The sequence below is a fragment of the Dasypus novemcinctus genome, chromosome 8 (assembly GCF_030445035.2).
Source record: "Dasypus novemcinctus isolate mDasNov1 chromosome 8, mDasNov1.1.hap2, whole genome shotgun sequence".
In the NCBI taxonomy this organism is placed as follows: domain Eukaryota; kingdom Metazoa; phylum Chordata; class Mammalia; order Cingulata; family Dasypodidae; genus Dasypus; species Dasypus novemcinctus.
In genome coordinates, this window is record NC_080680.1 from 71,592,807 (window position 1) to 71,620,113 (window position 27,307).

General features: G+C 35.9%; 1 protein-coding gene across 17 annotated transcripts; it reads right to left on the reverse strand.

Annotated features, from left to right (window-relative positions):
* Window positions 1-410: 410 nt before the first annotated feature.
* On the reverse strand, window positions 411-26,295 carry C9orf72 (C9orf72-SMCR8 complex subunit). 17 transcript variants are annotated; one of them, XR_011649416.1, is made up of 13 exons: window positions 25,924-25,986; window positions 25,154-25,375; window positions 21,462-21,947; window positions 20,454-20,513; window positions 16,638-16,733; window positions 15,888-15,952; window positions 14,315-14,387; window positions 12,391-12,507; window positions 11,700-11,935; window positions 9,101-9,165; window positions 8,003-8,060; window positions 6,817-6,926; window positions 4,900-6,714 (listed from the first exon to the last, which is right to left on the reverse strand). XR_011649416.1 is itself a non-coding variant. In XM_004482002.3 (12 exons), exons 3-12 carry the CDS (start codon window positions 21,903-21,905, stop codon window positions 6,528-6,530), a joined length of 1,446 nt encoding a protein of 481 aa, XP_004482059.1. In that variant the 5' UTR covers window positions 21,906-21,947; window positions 24,729-25,375; window positions 25,924-25,993; the 3' UTR covers window positions 4,900-6,527. The 17 variants fall into 17 exon arrangements, 12 of the variants coding, with proteins under 12 accessions (XP_071072902.1, XP_071072901.1, XP_058157942.1 ...); XR_011649417.1 differs by lacking the exons at window positions 25,154-25,375; window positions 25,924-25,986 and adding an exon at window positions 26,171-26,264; XR_011649418.1 differs by lacking the exons at window positions 25,154-25,375; window positions 25,924-25,986 and adding an exon at window positions 26,171-26,262 and having other exon boundaries at window positions 4,900-5,192.
* Window positions 26,296-27,307: the final 1,012 nt, after the last annotated feature.

The window sequence follows — 27,307 nt, forward strand, 5'->3', positions numbered from 1 at the left end:
TGAGGTAAAATACCATATGGTCCTGCTTCCAGGAGCTTAAATCCTTGATGCTTCTAGAACCTGAGGCCATATGAATGGGTCTCAAAACTGCTCCTTTAGGAATGTGTGGCAGTGGGGACAGGCAACTGGATATTCATTCAGAAGAAACACCCACCGCAGTGAACTGGAATCACAATCAAGCAGCAGGCACTGCTGGAGCGTCAGGTAGTGGAAGCACAAATCCTCTACCACAACCGGGTCAGACAGCCTACAGGGATTCATCAAAGTACTATGAAAATATTTTATCTTACAATTGATCTTTAAAAATAACTCTTTAGAACATGGATTCTTATCTTTTGAGGGATAATAAACCACTTTGAGATTCTGATGAAGGCTACGGATCCACTCGGAAAATGTGCAAATTTTTGCTTAAAATTTCAGCGGTATCACTGGGATGATGTACAAGAATTGTCAGAGGGCCATAAATCTTCTTGCTTCAGAATTTGGGGAAACTTTAGCCCAGAGATGAAGGGTATGTAGAATATTCATTCTTTCAGTATTTAGCTCCTGTTTCTTGGCAGGCACTATGATGGAAGCGGGGGACACATACCAAATGTGAGACAAAAATAAATCCATAGTAATGATACATAATAATGAGCTAAAATTTAAAAAAAAATCATACACTATGTTATACAATATATTTGGATTGTAACATAATCATACGGAATTTGTCCTTTTGTGCCTGGCTTATGTTTTAGTTTAAAGCCAAAGTTGGGAAGGGTTTGGAAAACATGATACATACTGAAGGCAAATCTTGATTGACAAATAAGGTTCATCCATGTGAAGCAGGAGGTGAGGATTTCCAGACAGTAGGAGCAGCATGTACAAAGGCCCAGGGATGAAAGATGAGACATAAGTGGCATGTACAAAGGCCCAGGGATGAAAGATGAGACATAAGTGCAGGGGAGTATCTCAAAAATTCTCATGCTTTACCAAGGATGGTAAGTTTTATCTTGAGACGAAGATTGTTACTGAAGGTTTTTTTTTTAAACAAATCAATTTTATTGATACATATTAATAAAGTATATAACTCATCCAAAGTGGACAATCAATGGCATTTGGTGTAATGACAAAGTTGCGCATTCAACTCAATCGTTATTAGAATATTTTCATTATTTCAATAACAAAAAAAAAAAAAACAAAACAAGAAAATTCTTCAAATCTCAATCTCTCCATGCTTCCCCTGCCATACACAGCTGCTATTTCTGGCTATTCTTGTACATTTATTTTTATGCAGTTTCACTGAGATATATTCACATACCATATGACCTAACCAAAGTGTATAATCAATGGTTTTTAGTATAATCAGAATGTTGTATATATTCATACCATAAAAACTTTTTTGAACAATTTACTCCAAAAAGAAAAACTCCACACCCCTTAGCACCTCTAAATCCCTCTATTCTCCCATAGCCTTATATAACCATGAATCTAATTTTTATAAATTGATTTATATTTACATGTTAAATAAATGGAATCATGCAATATATAGTCCTTTGTGTCCCATTTCTTTCACTTAGCATAATGGATTATTTTGGTCTGATATTAACATCTTGTAGTATTAACATTCATCAGTTCAGTTTCAAATAAAAATGGTCTTATATATGGAATTTTATCCATATTCTTATTTCACATGTGGTTTTACTATGCTATACAGCCCCAAGTTATATTTTTTAGCTTTCCTTTTAGTAATATATATGATTGTAGACTTTCTCTTTAAACCAGTCATACCCATATAGTAGTACTGCTAGTTAGAAATATTATGCTTTCTATTCACTTCCAAAGATTAACACACATCCTTTTTACCAATTCTGCACAAGTTAACATTCAGCTTTCCATCTTCTGGTCTAACTCTATTTTCTGGTGACCCATATTCGTTATTAAACCCATGATATTACACAACAACCCCATGGTATTACACAATAAATTTAGTTCATAGTAGCACGACGATACACTATTTGTCCTTTTGTGTCTGGCTTACTTCATTCAACCTAATGTCCTCCAGGTTCATCCATGTTGTCATATGCCTTATGACTTCTTTTCTTCTTAAAGCTGCATAATATTCCATTGTGTGTATATACAGTTCATTTATCCATTTATTGGTTGATGGAAACTTGTGTTGTTTCCATCTTTTAGCAATCATCAATAACACCACTATGAACGTCAGTGTGCAGATGTCTGTCTGTGTTACTGCTCTCAGTTCTGCTGGGTATATAACCAATAGTGGTATTGCTGGGTCATGTGGCAAATATATATTCAACTAGTGAAGGTTTTTTAAAGCAAGGGAGTGAGAAAATCAGTTTCAGATTAGGAAGATCACTGCCTCCTTTGTGGAAATGGATTGGATTGGGGTGAGAAGGATGGTTAGCGGGTAAAATCATGATGCCCAGTAGATAGGAAGCTGCTGGATTAATCTAGGTGAGGTTCTAATAATGGCAGTGGAGATCAACTGGGAACATTTGAAAATGGGGGCCTCTGGATAGCACCTCACATGTGCTCTCTTCCATTTATTAGAATGAGAGTTTTCTCCTAAGGCAATGTTTTCTGTTATGTATAAAGATGTAGTGATAGGTCCAAGCTAGTAAAATAATCTTGCATGCTGATGATGGAGTTATTGTTGTGGCTGAATAATTAGACATGAGAATTCTACATTCAGTTGCTTGATGATGATGATGGTAAGTCATGATAATATAGCAGCAACGAAATTTTATCATGAACTCATTGTATGCCAGTTATCCTTCCAAGCATATGTTAACCCACTTAACCTTCAAACGAACCTATGATGTAAGTTCTACTCTTATTACTATTGAATAAATGAGGACACCTAGGGAGCACAGAGAAGTTAATTACCTTTTTGAAGGTCACACTACAGGGAAGTGGAAAAACAAGGATCCAGGACACATGCTCCTAACAACTCTACTACATGCCTACAATGGCAAAGAAAAATATGGCCCTTCTCCATAAAACAATGTATGAACAATAAAGTTGACTTTTTCCATTTGTTCTGAACATTCTGAACAATCACAATAAAAAGATTTCCACATTACTCATGTCTCTAGAAACATCTTAGGAGAGGTTCATGAAACAAAACGTTGGTTTAAGTGTTTTTACAGATCCAGGCTCCAAAGAACAGAAAAGTAGAAAAAACAAACAATGGTGTTTTTAAGCAATGAATGCTGTTTTCTTTCAGCCATTAGGGAATTTTAAAACTTGACAGACCCATTCAGCTTTCAAAGCATTCTACATTCCCCACCCACAAGCAAATGCCAGAAAGTGCCAATTTGAGCCAACTCTGAGCTCAGGAATGATTTTCTAAATAATGAATCAGATTTCCTGAATGGCCACATTTCACAGATGGATACTTACCGTTGTCTTAATCAGTCTGATGAAAACTGCTTAGCAATTTCTCAAGCAATTAATTTAAAAAGAACATTTCAGTGAGAGATGAGATTCTGAGGCACAAACACAGAAACAGAAAATGACAGAGTATTACTACTTCAAAAAGACTGAAAATCATAGCCTAAGGTCTTTGAAATTTTAGAGCTGGGTTGTGCTCAGGTTCAATTTTAGGGAAGGACTCACAGGATAAAAAAGTTTTTGTTTACATAAAGAAGCAATTTCTTCAATTTGCAAGAAATGATTCTGCTCTTTGGAGAGGATGAAAAAAATATTTAATGCATTCACTATAGTATTAAACAAGCATTTTACTAGAAGCATGCCCTGTGTCCAGCACCATGTTAGGCACTGGAATTCAAAAATGAAAGACACGGATCTTGTTCTCTGGCTTAGCAGGGAAGATGGACAAGCAAAGGAATCTTTTAATAAATGCAATAAAAGAAACAAATTATATCAGTGGGGAGTAAGTTTGGAGGGATCAACAGAAAACAGTGCTGCAAGGATTTTGGACTTAATTCCTTAAGTGATAGAGAGCCATTAAGCAGAAGCGATCATCAGATTTAATTTTAGAAGGGTCATGCTGACATCAACGGGAAGACATCAAGTCAGGATGAGTTCCACTCTTCAGAAACATCATTCCACAATACTGATAACTCCCTTTCGTCTCCCTAACCCATTCCTCTGACTCTAAATGCACACACTTCAGAAATTACCAAATCTTTTAAAAAGTGCTATTTAGTTTCCAAGGATCTGAGGTCTCCCCAGATAGCTGTTGTTCTAATTTAATTTCATTTTGGTAAAAGAACATATTTTTATGACTTGAATCATTTTTAATTTATTGAGACTAGTTTTATGACTCAGAATATGATCTCAGTAAATGCTCTAGAAAAGAATGTGCAATTGACTGTTGTTAGGTAGAGTGTTCCATAAATGTTAATTATGTCAAGTTGGTTGACAGTGTTGTTCAAGTCTTCTATAACTTACCTGATTTTCTGTGTTCTTGTTCTATCAAACACTGAGAGGGGCACTGAAATTTTTAACTATAATTGTGGATTTGTTTTTATTTTTGCAAGTCTATCAGCTTTTGATTCACGTATTTTGTTGTTGTTAGGTGAATAAACTTATTCTGGACATCTGTACTGGATACATGGAACGAAAACTTCAGTTTTGGTTATATTAACATTATCATATAAAGAAGAACAAGTATTATTTTACATTTGACATATTAATACATATAACTTTAAAGATCAAAATACAATTCTAGAAGTTAAGTATAATGTTCCCCTCCCCCCCAAAACAGGATTCCAGCATCCCAGAGAACCTTTAAATCTATTTTCTTTCAAAAGAGAAAATTAATAAAAGAAATAGTTTAGATACAATGATTGGTCAGCTGAACTGGAAGCCAGTCAGTCTTCCAATATCACAGTATTGCTTTTCCTAAACAAATAACTGTGAGAGACAAAATTTCAAAGACACTTTATTCAAAATTCTCCATCTAGGAGAAAAGATACTTAACAATGTTCACACATGCTTTAATAACTTATTTTACTGTACAACTTGTATTCTGTATAACAGTACAATAAAACCAAATAAAGAAAATGATTCAGTCAGCACTTAAATAAGAATCTATTGTATAAAAAGTATTAAGTAAATGATGGTACACTATGAGATGACATCTTTAAATTTTTTTATGACTTTGAGCTTTGTCCATCAGTCATGTAGTTCAGTAGGTATCCAAATGTCTATACTTCTGTTATCTGTGATAGGATAGCTATTATTACTTCACAGGACAGAATGTGTTCTTTTTTGTTTAATTTGGTAGGTGATGGCAAAGAATCCTATTATTTTTATCCCTTTCTTATATTTTTTCCCTGTTACTTCCAGTTTCAAATAAAAATATTAATTTGTGTTTGTCTAACAATATGTCTTCACTGTTCTAGCACAGAAATATGTTAACCAGTTATTTTAGAGGCAGCAAAATGATCTAAACACTAAGGAAACAAAATAAACAGATCACTTAGTTCTGCCAAAGTTTCACCTAGTAAAGCACCACTTCAGCCAAGCTTCTCCTGCTATTCTTCATATGATACAGACAAAGTGACATGGCAATAAGTTCAAAAATATGGGCAGAATTATAAGGAAGAAGACAAGAAACTATTCTCTGTTCCTAAAAAGATATTTTACTAGTTGTTATATTCTGTACTGTATTTTATAATCTTGGAGTCAGAGTGACTGCCAAATCAGTTACAGGGTAGGATTATAAATGAAGAAAACAAAATGCAAATGAGTGACCAGTGAAATGTTAACTTCTTCCAAGTAATTATTATTTTCCAAAGGAAATAAAGGCACAGGAGGTACACATTTCAATTTGGTTCAAAAGTAATAAAAATTACTTTAAAAAGTTGACAATAACTACAACACAAAGTTCAATTTCCTATGTTATCTTGGATAGAATTCAACTATGGATAATTAACAACAATAACCATAAAAGAGACACTTTTACTATGGTTCACTGTTATCAGGGACTGTTCATACTGACTGACATTTCTACACAGACTGAATCCTAAGGACCAAGACTATAAAGTAGGATCTAGTGATTAATTTTGATTAACATTCAAGCTAACTTCCTTTCTGTGAAACTGAAAATGATTCAGATGCTCTAATTTTCAGACTGTAAAAATAGCAGACACAAAAGAACATTAAAAGATGGAAAATCAATTACTATTATATCTGTAAAATCTCAGATGTCACTTAGATATGTAAACCATGAATCATACGTTTCAAAAAAACAGTAGTTGTGGTCAAGTTTATATCCTATTATCACTCTATCTTTAAAAAAGAGCAATGTTTGTTATAATTGTAAACATATGTCTGTATACCAAAAGAATACATCTAGGAAAAGAGGCATCCATTTTAATGATGCACCTGACATTCTCTTACAGACTTCTTGTGCCAACTGTAGTGTAACTAACTTTAACGAAAACTGCTGAGAAAGTCTCTGGGGGCATGACCAGAGGGAATGAAATTTCCCACACCACTGAACTGCTTCAGCAGCAATCATGATTGTGACACACTATACTTAAGATAAACATTTAAAAAGTCATTAGAACATCTCGTTCTTGTACACTAGTGTAGAAAGGCCTCCCAAAGATAAATGAGTGTAGGCCTGGTTTAATTTTTTCAGCTAGAGCCATTATTATGTTAAGATCGCCCTCTGCTGTTAAATCAAGGTCTATTTTCAGGTTCCGAAGAGATTTAAAGGGCTTTTTACCCTTCTGCCTAAAAATAATTAAAAAAGGAAAAAAATTATAAATTAGAAAACAGCCAACAGGAACAAGACAACGTACAAAGGTTTTTCTTCTATTTAGGAGTTTTACTTACGTATCATCTTCTATATATTTTATCAGAGTCAAGGCTTTTCTGTGAAGGACAAGTCGAAACTGTGCAAGAAAAGTACTCCTGAGAGATAAACCTGGTTTCAAATGAAAGACCTGCAAGAAAATGAAGCATTTTAATAAGTAATTTGTTTCTATTCTGCTTAGGCAGCATGTAATGTTGTCAGTGTCTTTCAGATTACAGCAGTTCTCCTCAATTGTTTCCACTGGTGCCCAACAGATGGGGGTGATAGAAGCAGTGGATATGGAAGCAATCTGACATGTTTTTGAAATTTTTTACTTACCTTTAAAATACATTCAAAATTTTTATTCTACCTCAGAAGCTACTTATGTTTATTTTAATATTAGAAGTCAAGATGTAAGTTAGTTCCATCTATTTGTGTTACTTAACTTTTGCTGCCCAAATCTTCAAATAAAATTGAAGTTCCCAGAAGTTGAGCCAAGTTAATACCATGGTTTTAACACAATCCTATCTCCATACTTTGGGGAGTACATATGTAGGGGTGGATAATTGGAGGGATTTTATTTCAGCTTCAGAAGCATGGAATTACACAACTGAAAATTTTCCTTGAACTCGGCTAATATGTCACAGACCACATATACCTGGATCCAAAATTTCTAGTAAACATAGGGATCTCATTATTTCAAAGTTGCATCTATAACACATTTCCTGGCCTGATCCCCAAAATGGTATTATGACAAATCCCCATTATATTAAAAAATTAGTCCCATGTAATCTATAATATTCTTTAAATGTATAATCAAATCAAGTATTCCCCTTTCCCCAAAGAATGAGAGAATAAAAATGCTATCATTTAAGCAGAATACTAGGTTTTTTACAAGACATTTTTGGTTCAGTTAAGGCTAACAATACTTCACCCCTGCAGAAAAAACCACCAACCAAACAACAACAACAAAAAACCTATACACCAAAAACTCAAATGCTGAGGTGTAAATTAGTGTTTGAAATTAAAATTTATGATTTGAACTGGGGAATTTTGCGTCTTTAATTATTAATATGCAGAAATTCAAAGGAAAAAATTTAGATACTTTAAAAGATACTACAAAAAGATGACATGACTTTATGATGCTATATATACTGCAGGTGTTGCAGGATACACTATACAAGAAAACATATCATTCACTCTGACAATATTAGGTTCAATATTTACCTGATCTAGAAAGGCTTTTACTAGAGTGTCTCTGTGTAAGACATCTTGAAAAATATTCCTATAAAGAATAAAAAGTAACTGTTGAAATGGCTATACAACGCTACTTTCCACAAACCCTCAATCGAGCCAATAAATTAAATTCTTACAAATGCAATATTATTCATAAACATATTTGAATAAATACAGATGTCCAAATGTGGAAATATAAAATATATGTTCATTTTAAGCCAAGAATACGTTTGTATGTTACTGGAGTTTTCAGGCTACTATATAATTACTTTTTCTAAAGAGTATAAGCAACCCTCAGAAAGATATATATGTATGTATCTATTTTAGAACCTTCACGCTTTACTAAAACTATTAAGAAACCCTCCAGCAATTAAAAAGTGTAATTATCAATTTTTGCTATCTTTACTGAAAATAAAACAATAAACACACCATTAGTACCACCAAAAACAAAACAAAAAACAAAAACCATGAACTGTTAAAAACATATACTAATAACTTCTCATTAGCAGTTTAGGAAGAAAAATGGTAAAAGGACAAATACTAAGGAACATTAGAATGAATTAAGGAACATAAAACAGACGACTATCTGCAACATCACAAGCACTGGTGGCCTTTTTTTTTTTTTAACAACCACTGACTTTTTTTTTTTTTTTAAAGATTTATTTATTTTTATTTAATCCCCCCCTGGTTGTCTTTTCTCTGTATCTATTTGCTGCGTCTTGTTTCTTTGTCTGCTTCTGTTGTCGTCAACTGCACGGGAAGTGTGGGGGGCGCCATTCCTGGGCAGGCAGGCTGCACTTTCTTTCGCGCTGGGCAGCTCTCCTTATGGGGTGCGCTCCTTGTGCATGGGGCTCCCCTACGCGGGGAACACCCCTGCGTGGCTGGGCACTCCTTGTGCGCATCATCAGCACTGTGCATGGGCCAGCTCCACACGTGTCAAGGAGGCCCGGGGTTTGAACCGCGGACCTCCCATGTGGTAGACGGACGCCCTAACCACTGGGCCAAGTCTGTTTCCCAACTGACTTTTCATCAACAGACACACCACCTCGCAAATAACATGAACCAGTTACCCAAAAAAGTATGACCTACCTTGGCAATAATCAGAGTGAGAAGACATAATATACACTTGAGATAATGTATATTGAACACAGTATCTAGGATATAGAGATATTAAAATAAACAAAAATAATTACTACTTTCCCAAACTGCCCACTCCTCTTTCATCTTTTTTCTTCTTTGCTTTCTACTTCCCCGAATAATTTACTGAAATGCTAAGCTATACTCACGTCAAAGGGATAGGATAACATTTAAAAAGGTAAGTGATTTTTTTTTAGGTATTGGGGCCAGGGATTGATACCGGGACCTCATATGTGGGAAGCCAGTGCTCAACCCTTGAGCCATACCAGCTCCTGAGCTGGTTTTTTCATGTTTGTTTTTTTGTTTTTAGAAGACACCAGGAACTGAATCTGGGTCCTCCCTTGTGGGAAGCAGGTGCTCAAATGTTTGAGCCACATTCACTCCCCAGTGATTTTTAACTGAAAAGGAGTAGCAGGGAAAGAGGTTGGTGTGCATGCAGAAGTAAATATGAAAGTATCTCAAAACTCCTAGTTTTAGTAGATGGCTATGCCAAACTACAGAAGAAACTGAAAATGGGGGGAAAAAATCAGCATTTCACAATGACTAGCTGTCCAATTGGTGCCTAATGTAGGTACTGATAGCATTCTTCCTCTGACTTTTTAGAGAGAAAATAAGCTAAGTTTAGTGTTCTGAATATATCCGTTTCACTGAATGAATGGAATGAATGTCCTGGTCACAGATGAATTGAATGAATCAAACTTGTTAAAAGTAACAGTATTTCTAGTGACTGGTTTTTCATGTATTGTTAGTGACTGAAATTACTCCAAAAAGTTAAAATAAAAATAACTAAACAGTAAATGTCATTGCTTAAAATATATTAAAAAGTAAAAAAAATCCTTGATGTATATGTTAACAACCATAACCTAAGAATTGAAATACTATTTTTGGACCATTTAATATTCTGAAATTGTAAACAAAATTTTAAAATTTATCACATTATTGTCCAATCAGCAAAACAAACAAGTGTAGCTGGCCAAAAATGAGTAAGAAATGTTAAAAGCATACACACATACCTCCTCTTAAAAAATAAACAAAAATACTAAATGGTTATAAACACATTTTAAACTTGACTATATTCTCAAAAAATAGCTTCCAAGCAACCAAAGGAGGGAAAACACAAAACACTTTAGGAAATAAAGAAAGGTTTGAAGCCACAGAATCTTGAGAATTCCAACTCTGTACTAAAATTACCAATGTGAAAACTTTGTGATGTGGGATTCCAATTTTAACCAACTCATTTTCTAAACCAGTTTCCCTAGTAGTGGAGAGCTGGGAAAATACCGGTCCTAATTAAGTCATCTTAATACACTTAAAGAAACATGAGGCTGGGTACACCAGCACTGGACACAGTGATCCTATTGTACGCTTTTGGTCACCACTTTTTGGGTAGTTACTGCTACTCACCATTCTTTGTAGCCTGAGTTCAAATTTTGATAGAAAAACAGGACAAGGTTCCTTGCTCCAATTTTACTATTTTACCCACTGAAACCTGGATTATTGGAGTTAACATTTATCACACACATTCTATATGTCGGGTGATATTTTTTTTTTTTCCTTAAAGATTTTTAAATTTATTTCTTGTCCACCCCCCCTGCCAGTTGTCTGACTCTATGTCCATTCACTGTGTATTCTTCTGTGACCGCTTCTATCCTTATCAGTGGCACCGGGAATCGGTGTTTACTTTTTGTTGCGTCATCTCTCCATCCATGTATGCGGCGCCATTCTTGGGCAGTCTGCACTTTCTTTCGTGCTGGGCAGCTCTCCTTACAGGGCGCGCTCCTTGCGTGTGGGGCTCCCCTATGCGGGGGACACCCCTGCGTGGCAGGCCACTCCTTGCGCGCATCAGCATTGCACACGGGCCAGCTCCACACTGGTCAAGGAGGTCCAGGGTTTGAACTGCGGACCTCCCATATGGTAGGCGGATGCCCTATCCATTGGGCCAAGTCCTCTTCCTCGGGCCATATTCTAAAAACTTTTAATTCATTAAAGTAATCTTTAGTGTTTTCTTGGGGTTTTATGATTCCAGATATACATCATCATCATCATTTTTTAAAAATTAGGAATGTCTGCATTCAACATTTTATCATCATTATTTTTTCTCTGTTTTACTGGTCAGATTTGTGGTAGGAAATGAACAGCATAAAGTAAAATACAAAGTAAAAGAATGCCTGATTAACTTATTTGGACACTTTTACTGTATTTTATACATCTATATCAGGAAAAACAAATGACTTAGATTTACTACTTTGCTGTAGTTAAAAAGCCTGCTCAACAACTATTATACCAGATTGTAACCAGTGTAAGTGCCTAGAAGTTTAATATATATTTAAATAAATACTTATTTTAAGGGATAATCTAATGTATTTTAGGGGAAACACAATTAGGGAAATACAATTGAGAAGAATGGACATTCGAGAAAAAAATACTTGATTAACCAAACAGCATGATTCTGTTTTTTAAATACAGGTTTGTTTGCTTTGTTTTTACTCATTAAAAATATAATTTTGTATTACTGCTTAAAGACAATATCAAAAAGAAGAGCATTACATACAAATCAGGAGTGAAACTTTCATCTGTGTAGATGATTGTATCCTGAGCCATGTCTTCTTCTGAAGTAGCTCTCCAGAAAGCTGTCAGCTCTGACCTCATGTATCTACGCTGATTATAAATATGTTCATGACAGGGTGGCATCTGTTTGACAGTATTGACATCCACATCTATGTGTGTAGTGGGATAAGGAGCATACATGACTTGCCGGAAGGGCAGCACAAAGCTTCCAGTTGAATCCTGGTATAATGAAAGGAAAATTTATTTTCATATATGTCAACATAATATGAAAAATATATTCTAAAAAACAAATTTTTTTTCAATAAAGGAATACAGAACATAAATGCAAAACAGTAACAACAAAATTCCAGTCTTTTCAGTAAGAAAAGGAATGTTCCCACTTTAGATGTGCATATTGATTGACACATGTATTTAAAAAAAAATACTGAGCTCAGACACGCAGCTACAGGTAAGCAAACTGAAATATAAAAGAGGGTATTCCACAGTGTTTCACTGATGATGCTAATTATAAATTGTAAGGCATATATACTTTACGCTCTGTGATACAGGGTAAAGTAAGTCAGTCCCTGGGTATATAAACATAATGTACAGTAAAATTAGGATTTAAAAAATATATTTTAAAGAATCCCAAAAATGATTAAAAAATTTTCACTTGTAATAAATGAAAACTATACCTTTAGTAGCCCTTGTACAAAGAGTCCTGACTCATATTTAAATGAGGACTCTGCTTCACATAATCTGGAGCATTTTCTCTCTGCTGGAGTCAGAAAAAGGCATAATGTTTTCACTATCTATAAAAGAAAAGAATTTTAGCATTAAACTAGGAAGTAAGAAGGCCACTGGTTTGCTTATGAAAAAAATTTGAATAGAAATTTTTATTGTTAATAAAATACATCCTAAGAAACAAGTGTTCCTTAGTCACTTACTATAGACTATATACGAAATAACAGTTGCCTAAACAATAGGGATTCTGCAGTCAAACAAGTTTGAGGAATGTTTGGTTAATTTACTGAATGATGTCTCAAACCTTTAAATATTTGAATAGGTTTTGGGACTTTCCAGGTTAATATTATGCTGTGCAGACTTTCTCATACTTATTTGACCATGGAACCCTTATTTCAGTGGGGAAAAAAAAATGTTCTAATATAATCAATGATTGTTTCTTGACCAGCAGCAAATATTTTTTCGACAAGCAAACAATTTCAGATTAAAAAAACTCAAAGCAATTATATTAAGCAGAATTATGGTTTCTGTTTATTGGTTCTACATATGAAATTCCATTACAATGATTACCAAGGAGTGTTCAAATTCTTCAATAGAATGAGAATTTTATCAAATCTAATTTGAATTTAGCAGGTCATTGGTTGGTGTTTAGAAACCTCTGATTCTAACAGAATTTGACCTATAAATCTATTAGGAAAAATAAGCAGCCATGTAGCTACATTAGATTCTGGACTGCTATCTGAAGTAGGGGTTCTTAACCAGTGGTCCACAGGAGGGGTCTGTGGACAGATTTCAGGGGTTCCGTGAGCTTGAGCTGAAAAATCAACTTATTACCTTTATTTTCTCAGACCTCCAATGTTTAGTGTCATAAAACTATTTACTGCTACATTCTGAAAAGGGGTCTGTGGTTTTCAACTGACTGGCAAAGGAGTCCGTGGAACAAAAAAAAGGTTAAGAACTCCTGATCTAGAGATTTATTATGTTAAAGCAGTGGTTTTCACCCTAGAGCAGTGGCAAACTTTTCCTCAAATTTAAAAGATGAAAGGGGTCCTATTCTGCCTGCATAGGGTGGAGAATGAAAAGAATGTGGAAGATACAGAGCCCCAACCAAAGAGCTTCTCTCCCCCATAAAGCAGACTGAGAAGTCCCTTTGGAACCCTAGAGTTTTGGGGGATACCAAACAAAGTTTTCTTCCTGGGGTAAAAGAAATCAATAAGATCATTAGTTATTAGATACAATATAATGATAATGGTATACTAAGCTGTCCACATAATATGTATTTCTAAATAGTTGAAAGAGAAATAAAATTTTGGTAAATCAAGGCTCTATCATGTAAGCTCACAGGGTAGCTTATTTTAAAAAAATACATTATGAATATATTTGTAAAACAAATAACCATCCCCAATACAGTTTCTGTAAAAAACTCTAAAAATTAGTTTTGCTTAAACTGATGGACACACACTTATCTCTGGACTCTTTCTAAGATAATGGAGTCAGGATGAATGACTAAATATTTCTTTGACACTTGTACAATAAATATATGGCCATCTTCACATTTATTAAAGATAAGTAGGAAATATAAGACAAATATATTTAAAAATACCTAATTTAAAAAAATTCTCAAAACTGCTAGATACAACTGAGATTTGTATTTATAAGTTATAAAAATGAAATTGACAAATGACTTTATATTCAAATAGTTTATTTTAAACTCATTTTTGCCACATGGTGTCACAGCAATTTGGCCAGATTATAGTGCTTTCCTATACTATTTGATCATCTTCATTGATGCCTAATCTTTAAAGTAACATATACCATATATTAGCCGCACTAAAAAGTCAGAGGATTTATTGAATTATAAAATAAATAAATTACCTTATTTACTTTCTCTGCACTGCTACCTACCACTACAGAACAGCCACAGGTTTGTAGGTGTGAACTAATTGCACTGTAAGTTAAACAAAAAAGATGAAAAATATTGGCTACAATTTCACAAAGTAAAAATATAAATCCAAGTGAGCTTCAAATAACTCAGAATAGCTTTACATGATAAATACCAAGCTACAAGCATAATGCCATCTTTTCTTTGTATAGTACTTTACCTCTTCCAAGGCCTTTCATTTGAATCTTAAAATAAGCCAGTTAGTCAGCAAAATATCACTGTGTCTAATAGCTGAAGAAAGTGAGGTGTAAAGAGGTTGAATTATTTCTTTAAAGCCAGTGGGATTAAAAAAAAATGCACAAATGGCTGGTAATGAGCAGAATTAAGACTAATGTGCTTGTGACTCAAGTCATTAAGGCTTCTAGGTAATGGCACTTACACTTCTGATATTCCATCATGAGCTGAAAGATTGTGGACATAAAATTGAATATTTATCCTTTAAAAATCATTTTCATGATTGTAAAGAAACATCTAAATAGAAGATAAGCTAATACATGCAGAGCAGTTTGCATAGTGACTAATATATAGGCCCTCAAAAATAGTGCCTATTATTTTTTTCCTTTGAAGAACTATAAATAGCAAATGTGAGCTAAAAGCTATCCATAAGCATTTATTATATGCAACGAGCTGTTCTAAATTCTTATATGATTTATCTCATTCAATCCTATAATAACCAAGGTGAAATACTGTTATGGATAAAGAAATGGAGGTACAAAGAGTTCAGGTAATTTGCCCCAGGTTACACAGCAGTAACCCAGGCAATCTGGATTTAGAGCCTGCATTCTTAAGTACTAAGCTCTACTGTAAAAAAGTAAAATAAGAAATCAGAACCAAACAAGGGACCACGATTTCCTGTCTAGGCGCTATGGGAACACAACTAAATCTTTTAATTAATTAATTTCCCCACCCCCCCACCCCAGCTGTCTGCTCTCTGTGTCTATTTGCTGCATGTTCTGCTTTGTCCACTTCTGTTGTTGTCAGCGGCATGGGAATCTGTGCTTCTTTTTGTTGTGTCATCTTGTTGTGTCAGCTCTCTGCCTGTGTGGCACCATTCCTGGGCAGGCTGTATTTTCTTTTCGCGCTGGGCGGCTCTCCTTATGGGGCACGCTCCTTGCGCGTGGGGCTCCCCTACGCGAGGGACACTCCTGCATGGCATGGCACTCCTTGCACACATCAGCACTGCACATGGGCCAGCTCCACACGGGTCAAGAAGGCCCAGATTTGGACCGCGAACCTCCCATGTGGTAGACAGATGCCTTAACCACTGCGCCAAGTCCGCCGCCACAACTAAATCTTTAAACGGGAGTAACATCAAATATGACACAGACATGTAAGGAGTGTCAAAGAAACACAAAGCTAAGCAACAGTTCAGACATGCAATGCTGTCTCCAGAATAATCTAGGTAGGTTGGCTGTTACATTTTCTTCCTTCCAAATTTTGTTACAGGTGAACATTAGATTTGTATCTGTTTCATCCAGGTTTTATAAAAAGAAACAAAATTCTTACTTGAGAAGGAAGCCTTCGTGACAACTGTCACCAATATCATCATCATTGAGTACTGTATCAGCTATCTAAAAGGTATAAAAAATTAACATAATGTTGAAATATTACTTTCAATACAAGTTTTCTGAAGTATATGTTTGCCCTCAATTTTAAGCATCAAGAATCCCATGAAAAAATCTCTGTGCACCACCATAAACTTTCAGAAGACAAATGTGAAAGCTGGTCAGGCAGGTTAAGCAACGATTTTCACAAGACCAACTTCCTCTTTTGAGCCATCAGAACCAAAAGACAAGACAAAGACAGAGAGCAAGAAGAATAGTTTCCTAAAGATAGCTCTAAACATGCATAGTGCTTGATTCAAAATGTCTTCAAGAAATGATTATGGAAACCAAATTAGAGAATATAAGTAAATTTCCACTAAAAGCCACTGCTTTGTTACAAAAAAGTACTGCATTAAATACTGATTGCTTCTATAAGGTCTGGAATTCTCCCATTCTATGCAATAGAAAAGTCATGAAATTAAATCAATTCCATTTTATCATAATCATCACTAATGAAAAAGCCCTTGTTTGGTTATAAAATTCAAGATTTTATGTGTGTTTGTTTGTTAAAGTGGATAGTACTTCCTAAGAATAGTATATATAACAAAACACATATTGCTAAAATATTATTAATACATAGAATGGTAAATAACGAAAGGGAATTGCTGAAGTGTACAATCGCTCCTATTTAATAATATGAATAAGAACTTACATCTATTTCTTCAGGAACACTGTGTGATTTCATAGATGAAAGCAGTTCCATTACAGGAATTACTTCCCCAGTAAGCATTGGAATAATGCTCTGACCCTGCACAATAAAGTAAAACGAGGTAAAGAAAATCACACAATATGAAATAAGCTGGGCAATAAAACGATGAAAAATGAAGGCAAAGAAAACACTCTTTGATGAAAATATGTGGTAATTTGTTCAAACACAGCCCCAATCAAGTCTACTATTATAAAATATTTCAAGGGCTTTACATGTTATTTAAAGTTCATTTTCCTTCTTCCAGGAATAATTTTCTTTCGTTTGCTTGGATTCACTGGCTTATCATTTTCTGGTACATGCAATAACCTAAATCATCACGCTAAATTTAAGAAGGATCTCCTTTGAAATGTATTTGAAGTATAAAACCTCTTATTAAAGGTTATTAATGTCATTAATATATTTCACATTTAAAAAAGAGGAAAGCCAAGCATAGAAAAGCTTTGAAATATTTAGCAAATAACTCAGTGGTAAAGTTTGAATCACTTTACTTGAACATCCACAGTCATTCAGGGTATAATCTACCCAGGTGAAAATCAACATAACATAAATTTTAAGAATCAATAAAACAGAAAGGTTTCCTTTAGAGTTCTTTCAAAATAATAGTTGTACTTATTACATCTAAAAAATATAATTCTGAAATTTGTAATTTCTAGAATCAAACTGAAAACTGAATGAAGAACAGCACAAACGTAAGGTATCTCAAATACAGGCGATCACTTATTTATCCAATATCCACCCGAACAGCTGCTTGACCAGTCTGAATACGTAAATTTTTAGAGATGCAGATTGTCAAATGAAATTGTCAAATGCTTATCCATTTTCAGCTAATTTTAAAATTTCACATATTGTTAAAGAGCAATGAAACAACAATTTCTTCTCCACTCATATTTCATGAAACTATTTAATTCAAACTCTTCACATATAACTTCAACATTCACTGTCATCACTAGAGCCAATTTTTTAGTAACCTAACCCAATTTTTCAGAGCCCTTATCATTTAAGTTGCTTGAGAATTTAAATGTGACTCTGTCTCTAGATATTCTATCCTAGGCTACAAGTCCATTTGAATAATTTAGAAAGTTTCATTATTTAAAAAACTTCATGGGAAATGGATGTGGTCAAGGAGTTGGGCTCCTGTTTACCATATGGGAAGTCCAGGGTTTGATGCCCAAGGGTCTCCTGGTAAGGACAAGCTGGCCCACGTGGGAGTGCTGGCCCATGCAGGAGTGCTGGCCAACGTGTAGAGTTGGTACAGCAAGATGACCCAACAAGAAACTCAGAGGAAAGACAGTAAGAGACATAGTAGAACAGGGAGCTGAGGTGGTGCAAGAGAATGATTGCCTCTCTCACTCCGGAAGGACCCAGGATCAGATCCCAGAACCTCTTAATGAGAATACAAGCAGCACAAAAGAACACACAGTGATTGGACACAGAGAGCAGACAATGGGGGGCGGGGGGTGGGGGAAAAAGTAAATCTTTAAAAATCTTTAAAAACTTCAAACTTTCGTAACTTTTCCAACATAATCATTGTTTTGCTTTTCAAAGTAATTGTTAAAATGCTTATTTTCAATTATATCCAACATATTCAATTCAGTAAGAAAAGAGTCTGATACTATTTACTTCCTTGTAAAGCAATATCATAAGATAATAGCTATATAAGCATCCAAGACTAGCACTGAAGTTGTTTCAGATCAATGTGTTATCCTTAAACAGTTATTTATTCTTCAAAATAAAGTCACTGCATACACATGAGAGAATTGCAAGGACTCAATTATAAGGCAACCCATACTTTGCAGAGAGGATAATTTTGGGAAAAGACTTACTTTATATTTAATAGTACATCATACATATCAGACATTTATCATTATAAGCAAATGGATTTCCTTATTGGAATGCAACAAAATAACTTACAAAAAAATCCCAAGTTTCTTTCTTTCTTTTTTTTTTTGAGGTGCTGGGGCCAGGGCCAGGGACTGAACCCAGGACCTTGTATGTGGAACCCAGCACTCAACCACTGAGCCACACTGGCTCCCCTGAGTTGGTGTTTTTTCATTTGTCTGCTTGTTGTCTGTTTGTTTTGTTTTAGGAAGTACCAGGAACTGAACCTGTGATCTCCGATGTGGGAAGCAGGGACTCAACTGCTTGAGACACATCTGCTCCCCCCCAAGTTTCTTTTATTTCTTGGAGAAAAACTTCTCTATCTTGAACTTCTCAGCAGACAATGTCTTCCCTTAAAAAAATCCCAGTATAATTCTGTTCTAAATATACTCTCCTTGTGACATAGATGGGTAGGATAATATTTTAAGAGGAGCCCTTAAAGGAGAGGTAACTAAAGAAATTCATTAAATGTGGTCAACTTTATAAGTGCAGATTTCAGGTCTGGAAAAAAAGCCAAACAGTAAAAGTGGAATTTCACTGGGTCCTAAATTTCCTTTATCTTGAATTAACTTTATTCTACTACTCTATAATTAACAGGAATATTTAGAGGTTAGTGAGAGTCACCAGGACCCTTATTAACCACTACAAGTGGAGACTGGGCTTTTCCTGGCAAAGGAAAACTTCCTGTAATAAATATCAGGCCTTTACCTAGACCTACCTCCTTTGGCCTGGAAAGCTATTTACAAAAATGCAAACATATCAATTTTGTAAAGGAGATCATTTTACAGGGTTTTGTATTTTACTTGTTTATGTCCCTGTATTTTACAAGTTTTTTAAAGAAGCTATTTAAAACTATCATTCTGTCTCAGTCACACAAAAGACAGTCAAGGGAAAAGATAAACCAGCCATGGGTTTTACAAGGAGGGGCAATGACATGCTAGCAGGAATAGGAATAGACGCAAAGAACCCTTTCTTCACTGGAGATTCCCCTTTTGGAGAACTTCTCTCCCTTACACTGAAGGTTACATTTAATTTCCACACGGCAAGTCATACCCTTACAATCATGCTTCTCACACTGTGGTGCCTACTTTCCAAGGGTACTGGTTGAAGTGAAGAAAGGTATTCAATGAGATAAACATGGCATATTTTCCTAGAGAGTCAATGTTACCACACGCATGGTAGATAAGGGGGTAAAGCTGGAATATAAAGGGCAAATTTTTATATTAAAACAGATATATCATGGAGTAAAATGTAAACTGCATGAGTTTTTTATGATGCTAAATAGAATCTCATTTATTTTTCATAACTGCTCTAGGTGGTTGGTGTTATTTTACCATTACACACATGAGGAAACTGATGCTGAGAGAGACTGAACAACATGCCCAAAGTCACACAGCAAGTAATTATCAGAGATGGAATTATAAAATGCATGAATTTTAAAGATACAAGATCAAAGAAATTATGTGCTTAAGAGTTGTGCCTGCATTCCCCAACTCCTCAGGGGTATTCACTCTCCTCCTTTAACAGTGACTTCTGTAGAAATATTTGAGAAGCAATACCTGAAAGAATGTCTCAAATAAACATTTTGATTTTAACTATGAACAAGATATCCAACATTTATTCTGTACAAACAGGAAAAAGATAGCAGAATACTAATTTGTAGATGCAACTATTATTATCCTTCATTTAACTTTTCAAGTCTAAGATATGGAAATTTTCATCTAGGTTATTCTATACATCTTCATAAAGCCTGTATTCATTTTCAAGCTTACTCCGCGAAACTAGTATGTCTTCAATGGCTTAACAAAAGCAGCCATCAACCTTTTACAGACATATACAGTGGGAATGATGGTATTTGAAAGTATGCAATATGCACCTTACCTGATCTTCCATTCTCTCTGTGCCTTCTAAAACAATCTTCTGAACATTTTCTTGCCTTTCCTGAGCAAGAGAAAAAATATTCAATAATATATTTTTAAAAATGTTGATACTTGTTTATTTTTCACAATACAGTTAAATGGCAGGCTCAAGTTCTTGTGTAATTTAGTTCACGAGAAAAGTACTTTTCTACTTCAGGGCCCCTCACTGCTCACCACTCCCCCACCCCGCCCAAAGAGCAGAAAATTAACTCAGCAAATCCATACCCTCATATACAATATAAAATAAAAACACTTCATTCTGCAGTCAAAAATATATAATTTAGCAGAGAACAGCCAATGTAACATCTGTATGGTTTCATAAAGAAAAATAATGACTTGCACTTTCCAAATTAAGCATGATCAAGTTGAATCTGAAGAAGACAGTTTCCTGATTTTCATATATGTGAAAAATAAGGACTCAAGTATTGAAACATAGTAAAAAAATTACTCTTTTAAAAGTACATGAAAATATAAACATCACTATATATATTAAACTATAAGATTTAGGGGCTAACAATCATTTAAGTTTAATCTGCAAAACTAAAAGGAAATCTCTTAGAAATCATTTGGTCCAACCTCCTCAGATGTTGGAAGAAGTTAAAGGAACCAAAGGCTACATGGCCAATCACTTGTGATATAAAGCAATTTTTAAAAACTGCTTATACGTATACATGATCAAGTGAAAGACAGGGCTGTGCAAGACAAGAAGACATAGGTGCTAGACTCCAAGGCTTCCAAGACAAACCAAGACTCTAAAACTTTCTATGTTTCTTAATTTCTCTAAACTTTAGCTTTTCCTCTGGAATGTGGAATGACCACCTCCCACCTTGCAGGGTTATTATGAAGATTATAGATACCAGGTAAGAACTATCTGTGCTTAACAGGGTAGACGCAAAATAAATGATAGCAATCTATCAAAAGATAAGCTTTCAATGGCTAGGTTAGCATGATAAATTAAAAAACCACTTACCTTATGCATCCATATCCTTCCTTTCCGGATAATGTGTGTCAGTCTATCAACACACACTCTGTGAAGTGGGAGATAAAAGCTAAGTTCTGTCTGTGGAAGTATAATTGATAATCCATATGTACTCCTATCACCATTCCAGTTTCCATCAAAGATTAATGAAACAATAATTACTCCTTTTTCTGACAAGACAAAAAACTTTACATCTATAGCCCCACTCTCTGCATTTCGAAGGATTTCCCCATTTAAGGTGTGGTTAGCAAGAAAAGTTATTTCTCCATCGCTGAGAAGTACTTGTTCTGTTTTTGGAGCCCAAATGTGCCTTACTCTAGGACCAAGAATGTTGTCCCAGTAAGCAAAGGTAGCTGCTAATAAAGGCGATTCACCACTTAAAGCAATCTCTGTTTTTGCAACAGCTGGAGATGGTGGCGGACAGAGAGTCGACATCACTGCATGCCAATTGTCTCATTATCCAAACACTCAGGATATCTAAACAATGACATACAAAACCAAAAATTAGATTCAGCAATTTTAAAGACATCCATCAAAATTCCAAATTATTTAGATGTATTTTCCCCCCTTTTCCATTGAAAACAGATTTGGAAGCATGCCTTTTACCAAGATAAAGACATTCAACTAGCACAGTAGGTGCACCTTAAATTTTGTTGATGTGATGATAATTTGACAACACACAGTAACTTGTCACTTATATTCAGGGCATACATTTAGAAATTTAAATAATAATGAACTAAAAAAAGGGCCTATGAACACACAGATAAATTGTTACATACTAGAGTTCGCAGAATAGACCCTCATTGTTTCCAAATATCCAGTCTTAACTTTATGTGCATTCTAATGAATGAATATTTGGTTCCTAAACCATATCAACTCAAGAGCAGCACATTGGATTGGGAGGGCTCAGCTAGAGACCATGACATCTGACAACAGAAATACCTTAAAGCTGATAAAAGGTCAAATAAAACAAATGATAAAAAAAAAAACCACAACCATCTGGAATTATAAAAAATGCTCATACAGTCTGTTATCCTCAAGGAACTCTGGCTATCAGAGAGTAGTAAAGCACATTAAGTGTTTAAATGACACTGAAACATCAAGACAAAGATAAGTAATATTATGCCATTGCAAAAAGGGTTCTATTCTAAATTACAACTTCAGTTATTTAGGACATGAAGAGAAAGAAAGGGATGGGTGAGCCCCAGAAGTCACACTGTTTGAGCCTTTCAATCTATTGAGAAAACAGAGAAGAGAGTGAACCATGCAAGGTTCACAAAGCCACACTTGAATCCAGTTCTTCTGGTCCGTTTGTTCAACTTTATACTTTAATCCACTTAATATATTAGTCAGAAAGTGTACATTTTATGATATTAGTATAAAATTAATCATCTCTTTCTAATACTAAAACTGAATACTTGTATTCAAAGACAGAAGATGAAAAAAATGAAAATTTCATTTAAGCAAGTCTAAAATTGAGGAATCTGTTTATCATAATCATAATGGAAAGCAGCTAAAAGGTGAACTATGTTACACCTATCTTTGCCTGTATGATTTTTTGAGGTAATATTTAATCTATAAACTCAAGGCCAATTGAACCAGTTTATTTAAAATAAAGAATTTTATCTACATCTTGCCAAGAGAATTCAGTGACTGATGAAAAGCACTGACATATTTTTAGAACATTAGATGAACACTTTTATCATAATGTCAAGAACGGGCATACAGAGCTTGGCAAAGTACTAACTGTAAGTACATGCAGAAATGGTGTAGCACAAAGATAATTTTTATGTGTGTTTTTTAATTTCATAAATTCACTTAGGTAATATTTACTTTCTAAAATATCAATTTTATACCCATTAGAGACCACACTGTATAATAAGTGGTACAGCTTGTTTAAAATATCCATTGGACAAAATTTAAACACTTTACAATGATATAAAATGCAGGAATGTAATCTGAATTCAAACTCCAGTAATAAAGGGATTGCTGTCAACATTAACAGTGGCAAACTGGAGGAAAAGGACATTAATTCAGTAAACACAAAGCCAGAAAATTATATTGCAAACAATTTTTCTTTCATTATTTTTGGATAAAGGTGAAAAATCATAAAAGTAATATTATAATCAAACATTTCATCATTACATTGGAAATAAAAGCATTTCCTAAAAAGGAATTGAGCACTAGAGCAAAATCCAATTGAACATAGGAAAACTTTTTACCTGATTGTGAAAATTAAACTATTATATACCACAAATTATATTCAGTCTCACTCCTACTATAATTAGAAAGAAAAGGAAAGGCAAGAATGATGTTGAATTGTTTAGCTTTGTATTCTGCCAAAATAATCTGACAAACAGAACGTCACAGTAATGTCCTAAAGTCATTAGGAGAGTGTTAACATGATTTCACTAACATCTGAAGTTCTCATTTTGTTAAAGAAAATCCAAATACGTAAGTGTGGTTGAAAAAGATTGGTTCAAACTTTTATCTACATATTTTATGTACATGTAGTACTGGTTACTCCAGAGGGTTATCAAACATTAGTTGTAAGAGTCTTCTGAGGGAAACCAGGATCCAAATTGGGTGAGAGGATGGCTTGCCACTCCTATTAACAAAGCCAAGGTTCATGAGCCTTTATCCAATATACTTTTTGAAAACAGTCCAACATATTTAGATATAATGATAACGTTAAGTAGAATCTGTAAAAACCATTAACAAATTGGTGGAATTGAGGCTTTGCTTTTTCTTAAACCTTTACTAACAGTAAATCATTCCTCTGACTGATATTTACAAGTTGGTTGGTTCTTTGCTATTGCAGATCAGAATTTTACGACCATTAAGATCCACATTTCTAACTATACTTTGTTTTATTTTCTCCCAACCCTAAAGGGAATCCCAGCTCACCCTCCATACAGGAACTGACCAGGTTCAAGTCAAGACTAGGACTGCATGCTGCAACATGAGATTGTACCACTTTCTTAATTTTCATATCTGGCACAACTCAGAGATGAAGTTCATCGTCTCCTCTCAGGTAACCATAACGAGCAGGCTAACCTACTACTTCTAAGGGCTTCTTAGTTAACACAGAGCCCAAGTGTCCTTGAAAGATAGGAGTCTTTCTTAGATTTTTTATTTCTTTCTCTGAAAACAAGTTTTGGAGTGCCAACTCACACACACACAAAACTTTAGTCTTATGTAATTGTTTCTTGGAACAGATTAGAGCAGACAGTGAACAATCTGCAAAGTAGTCCATACCTTCTTGCTGTATTGTTTCATGTGTATGAAGAGCAGTCATTAAGATGCAGTTTCCAAATGATTCAGTGTTTTCCTTGTGTGGCAGCGCTTGGTGAGGTACAGATAATACTGCCTGTATCACATACCCTTGAATCTATGATTCCATATCATCAATCTCCCATATATTTTATTTTTGCTTCTGTGATGTTTCCAATATATGCTAAGAGTTTCCCAAAGTCCGGGAAAGATCTTATCTAGCCATATTTTCCAGTCCTTTTTTAAACCTTTTGCACATAATTGTGAATCCTTGCTTTGCACTACCGGTAATGGATGGGAACATTCTGCATAGCAATTATCCACCCGCCACAACCAGAGTTAAAACTACAATTTAATAATCTTCACTGTTTCTAAAAGAACCATCCCTCTAGAGCAAGTGCATGACCTGCCTTCTTCTGAATGCAGAAGTTTGGTGGTGTTCATCAAGCCCAGGCCGACTCCTCGTGAATACAGTAGAAGTGTAATCAGTGCATTTCTTTCTGCAACTGATAACAGTCAAGTGAAGTCCAAGTCACAATGGTTACTTCCTTTAAGTCTGTGCAACCTCGGGGCTGTGTGATGCAACCAAGTCGCCTTCCACAGAAAGGGACCACAACGCCGTCAAAGAATCGCTGCCCAAATTTACAAAACATTAGCGCTCTTTAGAAATTTCTACGAAATCCTGTCTGTAGACCTGCATTATTTCCACACCCACATCCCCACGGCGTTTTATCTCCTCGCATACAGGGGCCGTCTCCGATTGCTCGTGGATCCTAACTTGGTCCGGACGAGTCGCGCGCCGTCCGCCCTCCGACCTTTCCCCGGGGTCAGTCCTGTCCGTGCCCGGAGGCTCTTTCTCCTCCAGGCCCGAGGCGGCAAACCGCCCTGCGTGGCCCTCGGGGACTCACGACGGGTCCACGGGAGGGGGCCTGTCTCGGGACTGCGGGCGAGAAAACGCGAAAAAGGCCCGATTCCCACTGCGCCGCCGCCTGGAAGCCCGGGGCCTGGATGTAGGCGACTCTACTAGTCCCCCAGCTGGAAAACCCGACGCCGGGTTTCAGTCAGGAAGAGAGGGAAAGTAGAGAAGGCAGATCGAGCCCTCGGGAAAGCCCCCGGCACCCGCGAGCGGCCCCGGCAGCCTGCCCCCAAACTGCAGCTCGCCCGCGGGATCCTCACTCACCCACTCGCCACGCCAGCGCCGGGGCACTCGCAGGCGCAGGGACCGCAACCGCAGACCTGCCCCGCCTCCCCGGGCCCGCCCCTTCGCGCGAGCTCCTAGAACTCCCGAACCCGCCTTTCCGCCGCGGTGGTTTCCCGCCTTATTTACTTCGTTTGGTTACGCTTTATTTGTCCCGACCTTGTTCACCCTTTGAGAATATTGCGAGAGCTAGGGTAAGGGAGAAAGGGCAGGAAAAACAAAAACGCACCTCTTAAATACACACCTCCTACTTTTTCTAACCCCTCAGAGGGGAAGAACCGGGTAGCGGGGATTGCTGACGCGCCAAGCGCCATCTTATATGTGGGCGGAACACGTAGCTGCTTGAAGAGTCTCTTTTTCCTAGTGGGACACCGTAGGTTCCGTCCTTGGCGTTTTCCACTTGCGGTGATGCCGACGGGCGATGATTATGAGAGGAGGTTTAAAGAGCTCTTGCTCAATGACCCACTCTTTAAAAAATGTTGCAAGGTGGACAGTGACTCCCGCGGTCTTTACTGGAGAAGGCTCCTGGGCCTCGAGAAAGCGAAGCAGAATTGATGGCTGTGAGTGGTTTTGCTTGTGCTTGCCAGGTAGTGGGCGCTCAACAAATGTTGATGAATGAGTAAATTTAATTTTTCCTTGTAACACAAGAACACTTAAAACCCCACCCTAACCCCGGTTAGATAATTTCCCTTTTTTCCACTATAATTAGTTACTATTTCATTTTACGTATAAGCATTCCTCAAGCATGATTTTCAGACATTTTAAACGTCATTTTTGCTAGTTGCACCACGTGGGTAGGTTTTTTTTTTTAACCTTTGAAAGTATATTTTACCATTCTGTTTGATGTCGTTTATGATTTTTTAAAATCTTGAGTTAAGTCAACCTTTTGGTGTGTGAGTATGTATTTGGATTCACACCTAACATTTTTCTTGTTTAAAAATCATGCAGCACATCTTTTAGAAATCACTGAAGAACTTGAGGCATGAACACAAAATAACACCGAGTCTTCACTTCTGCAGGATACCCATTGCTCTGTACTAGTATCCTAACCAAATAGCCACCATTTATTAAGTTCCTACTGTGTATTTGGTTCTATGCTACTCAGTCTATATAAAGAACTATGCTTCATCCTCCCTACATTTCTGGGATATAGATATTGCCATCCCTGTTTTACAGAGGAGATAGTTGGGGTTTAAAAAGATGAAATTATTTACCCAGGATCACGTTGCTAGCCGATTAGGGCCAGTTCTGTGAAATTCCAGAGCCTACTGACTTGGGGACATCAGGCAGATACAGAATTGGTGACAGCCCTTAACTTCACAGGTAACACCATATGGGGGTTAATAATAACAGCCCAATTTAGTGT